Source organism: Zootermopsis nevadensis, unplaced genomic scaffold, assembly GCF_977971745.1.
Source record: "Zootermopsis nevadensis isolate Lab colony 2312 unplaced genomic scaffold, Znev_1.0 Znev_ptg000020l, whole genome shotgun sequence".
NCBI lineage: Eukaryota > Metazoa > Arthropoda > Insecta > Blattodea > Termopsidae > Zootermopsis > Zootermopsis nevadensis.
In genome coordinates, this window is record NW_028259152.1 from 16,752,907 (window position 1) to 16,759,737 (window position 6,831).

At 37.6% G+C, this 6,831-nt stretch overlaps 2 protein-coding genes across 4 annotated transcripts in view; one reads left to right on the plus strand and one right to left on the minus strand.

Moving 5' to 3' along the window:
* Positions 1-6,755, minus strand: part of LOC110829703 (post-GPI attachment to proteins factor 2) — a 15,264-nt gene extending 8,509 nt beyond the window's left edge. The window contains exons 1-4 of one of the 3 annotated variants that reach the window (XM_022063708.2): positions 6,623-6,755; positions 6,273-6,294; positions 5,945-6,191; positions 3,288-3,503 (exon numbers count right to left, since the gene is read on the minus strand). In XM_022063708.2, the coding sequence (XP_021919400.1) occupies positions 3,288-3,503; positions 5,945-6,191; positions 6,273-6,294; positions 6,623-6,666 (529 nt within the window). In that variant the 5' untranslated portion in view covers positions 6,667-6,755. Of the gene's footprint in view, positions 1-1,556; positions 1,631-3,287; positions 3,504-5,944; positions 6,192-6,272 lie in introns of all 3 variants that reach the window. The other 2 variants (XM_022063707.2, XM_022063706.2) reach the window with 2 other exon arrangements.
* The window catches only part of LOC110829701 (uncharacterized), a 133,327-nt gene that overhangs the window by 86,338 nt on the left and 40,158 nt on the right, over positions 1-6,831 (plus strand). The window lies entirely within an intron of this gene.

A 6,831-nucleotide genomic window follows, 5' to 3' on the forward strand; every position in this document is an offset into this window, starting at 1 on the left:
TTTAATTTTCAGTAAAATCATAGAAAGCTTTCATCAATTTTCACAAGCTACAATTTTGAGGTCTGAGCAAATGAATTTTGAAAGCAATGATTTATTATTACACCATCCCAATACATGACACCAACATGGCCCAAAGTGTTAATAAAGGTTATAAGGTTATGTGTTTTTGATACATCCAACTTCAAGTTACAATTGCAAATTACCAGACTTTACGTTTTCATGTATTATGCTGGCAAAATTGGTAAGATGGTGTGTGCTGGACCATGATTAAGCAATTTTATGTCAAACAGTCGTCAGAATTCAGTTTCTTACAGCGTTCCAGTGACGCCGTATTTTGATACTCAAAAGATAAGAAAAGGAATTTGTTCAGACCTTTCAGCAAGACCTGTGAGGAATTGATATTTTGGAACAAACAGTGAGTGACACATGGGTCTATCAGTATGACCAAAATAGTAAATGCTGAAGTCTCAAGTGGAAAAGAATCAGTCTCCAAGACCGAAAAAAAAAGTGTAAAAATAAAAACTGATATTTGAAACCATGCCGATCTGTTTTTAAGATGCCAAAGGCATTATCCATCATGAATTTCTTTCTCCAAAACAATCAATCATGCTTTCTACCATCAGTTTTGGAATGTTTGTGAAAGTGCATTTGTTAAAAAGAGACCAAATCTTTGGAAAGACAAGTGGATATTGCACCATGAAAATGCACCTTTCACATAGTACTTTTGGTAAAGGGATTTCAGGCCAAAAAGCAAACAGTTTTTGAACATCCACTGTACTTACCTAAAACTACAATTATCATTAATAGGGTCTCATTGTGAATCACTTTAAGATCTTCACAGCAATGTGAAAACAATACTGAAAGGACTTCCAGAAAATTATTTACAGTAATGTTTCCAGATGTTATAATCATGTATAAAGTTAGATGGTGATCAGTGTGAAGGCTGCCACATTAAAGATTATAACAGCTGTCATGAAATTACATGCTTTGAGATTACAACAAAATTTAGTAGTGTTTGAAGTTCTTATGGCAGTAAGGATGAAGATGGTTGTCTTGTGGGTGGCACTACTGCGCTGTCTGGTATATGTGTATTTAGCATTGTTTCAGAGGTCCTTGCTGCCTTCATCATCAGGGCAATGCTCATTGCCCTGATGATGATGGAGGAAGCTAGGACCTCTTGAAACGTTGGTAGACTTCTACCATACTACATGGCACTATAACCCAGAAGACAGTCCTGCTGCACTGACAGTGAAGTGCGGACTGTCTCAGCGGAGTTGTGTGGGATCAGTGAGGTGTTCTGGCTACTGAATTATTTGTTGTTTGTTAATATAACCATACCTTTATAATACATTTTCTGTCATTTTATTATATTAACATATTAAAACTTATTTATCTGCATTTTTTTTATTATTATTATTGACTATGTAATTAAAAGTATACAGTGCTACGAGTTTATGTTCCATCAACTCTACCCACTGCTCTTACACTCTGGATATGGAATGTAGCTCAAGGTTCAAGAATTTATTAGTTTGAAAACCACATTTCAATCAGCTTACAAGAAAATGCAGTGTGTGTTTCTGTGTTGTATACACATGATGATTTTGCGCCATGACCAGGAACTCATTTTCAGCTGCAATAAAACAGTTAGTTTGTCACCTCATTTAGACATTTAATGTAATGCAGGATTTTATATTCAACAATACCAAAAAAAAAAAAATACACATTACTTAATGGAATGCTGTAGGCTATCACCCCCATGCCATAAAATTCATCATACAGTCTTGGCACAGCACATCTTTATCAGTTGTTCATGTCTGTAGTATGTTTTCTGTTTTACTGGGAGAAGCAAATACTGCATCGTCCAACAAAGTTATGAAAGCATCACTGCGAATTTTATACTCTGTGCTGCGATAAACCCCCATGCTTCAGCTGTCATTTCTTGTTTTTTTTGTGGACATCTACATTATTACGATGTTCAGGTTGCTCACAAATATCGCTGAAGAATTTATACACATTATAAAGAAGCTGCTTACTGTAATTTTTATTAGCAGATTTTTCAATCTGTCCATTTCACTTATAATTAACAGGCAAAGAGGTTTCAGAATGATCTTCTACTTGAACAATTTAACACAATGTAAGACTTGAGGTTCTCACAGCGGTGATTATGAAGATTTCCGTCTTCTGGGTTGTTGCGCTGTGTAGTCTGGTCGATGTTAACCAACGTTTCAGAGGTCATACTGCCTCCGTCATCGCCCTGATGACGGAGGCAGTATGACCTCTGAAACGTTGGTTAACATCGACCAGACTACACAGCGCAACAACCCAGAAGACAGAAATCTTCAATTTAACACAAGTCACAAACTGTGATAGATATTATGAACTTCAACGAACTCATTCCACGGTCTTGAAGCATGTAATTTCATGATGTCTACCACAGTGGCAATATATATTTACACAATCAGCCCCATTTTCAATTGTCAGACTGTGTGTGTGTACCTGTGGTTTCCATTTCAAAGGTTTATTACATCATATTGAAACTGTTGATATACAGATACAAAATCATAGCCTTACATGTGAGTTTCATAAATATTATTAATAGGGGACAGAAGTGCACACATGCATACACGTGCACATACACACAGTAAACATCAAAGTTAACTTTTTGTTTTAGAAATTATCCAGCGCGTTTGCCAGTAATGCAACACACAGCTCATCAATGTACAGACTGAGACGTCCAGCTAACAAAACAAATATTTATAATATCCACAGATCTTGCTACGGTATTTATATGGGGAAAATACAAATTCAACTTAATTGATTAACAAGACCTTGTTATGACAATTCGGAATATCCTGAATATTTACTTAACTGTTCGCATGTTAATAGTACCGAACATTATAAACGTCCATACAAACTCCTATCTAACAACTGACTACAAAGAATAAGACATCTGAGACTCGGGACTAAGGAGGATTTATTAACTCGAAAAATAAGTTTATTAATATTTTCACCCTACAGATTTAGTGATGTCTTGTTGCATTAAATGCAGTCACAGCAAACATCCATTAACAAAAAAAACAAACATTAATACTGGTTTTTATCATATTCGTGGACTTCACCTGAAGCTATGATTGTAAATATTACTTTATGCATGCAGGCATTTTTATCAAAAAATCTGTTGAGATGAGAAATGTAAGTTGAAATCATGATTTGAAGGCATTTCTGCAAGGAATTTTCAATCAGAAACAAAGAATACTTAGAATGAAAGGTTGTTAAATCATAATTACCACCAGGTTCACAGTATGAATTGTGTCTGATGAAGAAATAAATTGCCATTGCAAATGATGTCAGATTCACAGCCAGAAGTTGGTATTTGATTCGAAGTGAACGGGCCTCTATGTTGTCAGGTGGACTCCGTCTCATACTTCTAAGCAGGTAACAAGTCAGCATCATGTACAATTCTGATGTGACCATGAACGTCACAAAACATCTTTCATGAACAACTGTAAAAGTGAAACAAAACAGAGTTACACATATGGACAAGTTTAAAATGTTGCTCTAATTTCCAACTAACTAACTAACTAGATGGCTTACCGAACCTGAAGGTTCATCACCAAATTAACCAAAGCCCTCCACCAGACCCTGTCCTAGGCCAACAAAATCCAGTCTCCTTCAACTCCTATCTCCCATAGATCCCGCCTGAAATTATCCTCCATCTACGTCTAGGTCTCCCCAGCGGTCTCTTCCCTTCAGGCTTCCCAAATAGTGGACCCAACCAACCAGATGGCTTACCGAACCCGAAGGTTCATCACCGAATTAACCAAAGCCCTCCACCGGACCCTGTCCTGAGCCAACAAAATCCAGTCTCCTTCAACTCCTATCTCCCATAGATCCCGCCTGAAATTATCCTCCATCTACGTCTAGGTCTCCCCAGCGGTCTCTTCCCCTCAGGCTTCCCAAATAGTGGACCCAACCAACCAGATGGCTTACCGAACCCGAAGGTTCATCACCGAATTAACCAAAGCCCTCCACCGGACCCTGTCCTGAGCCAACAAAATCCAGTCTCCTTCAACTCCTATCTCCCATAGATCCCGCCTGAGATTATCCTCCCATCTACGTCTATGTCTCCCCAGCGACCTCTTCCCCTCAGGCTTCCCAACCAATACCCGGTGCACACCTCTTGTCCCATCCATGCGCATCGATTGAAACCAACTCAAGAAGCGATCTTCTAGTTATATTTTCAAGTTCAAACTGTCATGCCAACACACCACTAAATATCTACATGAATTCTATTCTGTGATGATGGTAAATACAGAATTCTCATGTTAGGTTGGCAAGGTTTGGTTACAACTTGGAGGAAGTATTCTGTCCAGAATGGTCAGTGATCGAGAAAAACTTCAAAATTATTTCACAAATAATTTCTTGGAATCAGTACTGCAAAACATTTCTTAATTTTTGCACTTGAATTGGCAGTTGAGACATGCACCAACCTCTGTGGCTCTGAGGTACAAGGAAGTAAGCAAAGGGGGTGAGAGAGCAAGGAAACAGAGCGTACGAGTACAGTGGTGTCAAATGCAACATTGTAGAATGTTCGTTTTCAGTGAATGAAAATCATTTTGCTAAATGTATTTGCTTTTCAAAAAAAGATGTACTCATGAATACTGTATATTTATTTGCAAACTTGGCTTATATAAATCCACACGTTTCATCCCCATCAGGCAACAAGGTTACGATACTATGCAAGAACAGGCGTGAACCTGCAGCAATGCAGTTTGGCTGCCGTTGCTTTTATGAAGCTGCTTCTTGCTGCTTATCACCAGACTTTTGCGCTGAGAGGTCACTCACAAAGAGCAGAATTCGACTCAGATGATTCTGGTGAAGAACACCGCAACAGCTGAGCAATGTGTGACGCATATGGCGTTGAATCAACTATCAATAAATGATACCTGGAAATCAGCCAGTTATGTAAAAATATGCTTTTGGACATATTTCCACGGCATAAATCTTCTTTTGCACGGCTTCTTTCCTGAACAGACATTTCCTTTCTGAGATGTAAATTATGAGAAGTTTCTTTTTCTTGTTCTGTACATAATTTTGATGCTTAATTCAAACAACTTTCTTTTTTGATTATAGTCACTCCTTGGGTATTTCTTCTGAGGGGGCGTGGTTTAAAATCAATTTGAAAATGCACAAGAGGAAGGCAATTCTTCTGTTCCAAAAATTAAAACAATATATTACTTACGAAGCAACTGATGTTCTATAGTCCAATATCATCACCGTCCAAACTGAACAGATAGTCATAAGTGACAACTCCATTGACACCAACTGATGAACATGTGCATAGAATGTCAACACAACGATAAACTGTCCCATTTATTAATCTGTGAAGGCTTATAGTCATTTATTACATGATTAATTTTTCTTTAACTCTTCTTCATTAATATTACTATCTCTTTTTCCATACTTGGTTTGAAGGGTATTAAGAGAGTGAAATCTGCGATTTTCACAGCATTGAAAATTTTGTCTGTGGTCTTCTTTGTTATGATGCCATGTGGTCTTGTGATTACCAATATTTAGGATGAATCTAGTACCTCCATCTTCTTCCCTGAAAATGGAGGCAGAAAGTCCTTCTGAAACACTGGTAACCATCCGCATCACTACTACACATCATAACCCAGAAGATAACAATCCACATTCAGAAGAGTTATAACATAAAGGATTTATGGCTTTCTGGTGATGCAATTGCTTACATTGGTATTCTTGATAGTTATGCTCTGTAGTACTTAAGCTGCATGCCAATGGTTCAGAAAGATCTCCTGCCTTCATCTCCAGGGCTGACACTGGCATACAACCGAAATACTACATAGTGCAGCTATCCAGAAGATCACCAACAGTGTGTAACATAAAATATGTTTTTGGAATTGTGTTCTATACATACACATACCATGGTTTTCTGCAGACGAAATGAATGTGAGGCCAATGAGTGCCACATTTTCTACGACATTGAGCCAGCAAGCTATTGCTGCCATGAAATGTATCCATTGATAGAGTACCCCTTGATAATATCTGTAGTACATTCTGGCAACAAGTAGCCTTGGTACAGCATGAATTGCTATTGCTATCCTCCATACATGCCGCTGTGGAGAAAACCCACCAATCGCTGCAGATATTGATGGTAAGAAGTTTGGAACCTGACAACAAAAAATAATACATTAGGGATTTTAACCTATGCTGTATGAAAGTATGGAAGCATCAATGAATAAACTACTTACCTCACAATGTGTATATGTAGCCCTTTCAAAGTGAAATAAAATGGACCATATAACACAGAATATGAAACTTAGCAGAGGAAGGGAAACTGTTACCCATGCTAATTTCCCAAAGGGAACTTTAAGCATAAAACCCTTGCTCTTGTGGTGAAGTGGCAAGTATTCAGAACCAATCGTTACTTTTGTGGACATTTTAAATAAACTTTCAAGCTCTTTCAGAGAACTTTAAACCAATGTAAACAATACTGTTATGGTAGATTATAATTTCCGATTGCCATGACATTATAACCTAATCTGCCATATTTTAAATAAAACATGACGGGAAAATGTTCAGAGGTTCCAATATTACATACGATTTTCCTAATGATACACTCATTGTATCATATTTCAGCTCCATACCCCACCATCACTTAGTCGTTTTCTGATATATTGTTCAGTTTACAGCCCTAAGTCTAAACAAGTGTTCGAATCGATAAACGTCACAACAGTTGGCTCACCTGATGCCTGTGTAGTTGCTTCAAAACATTGTGTCCTCTATGCTAAAATCAGCTGCAATTTGTAA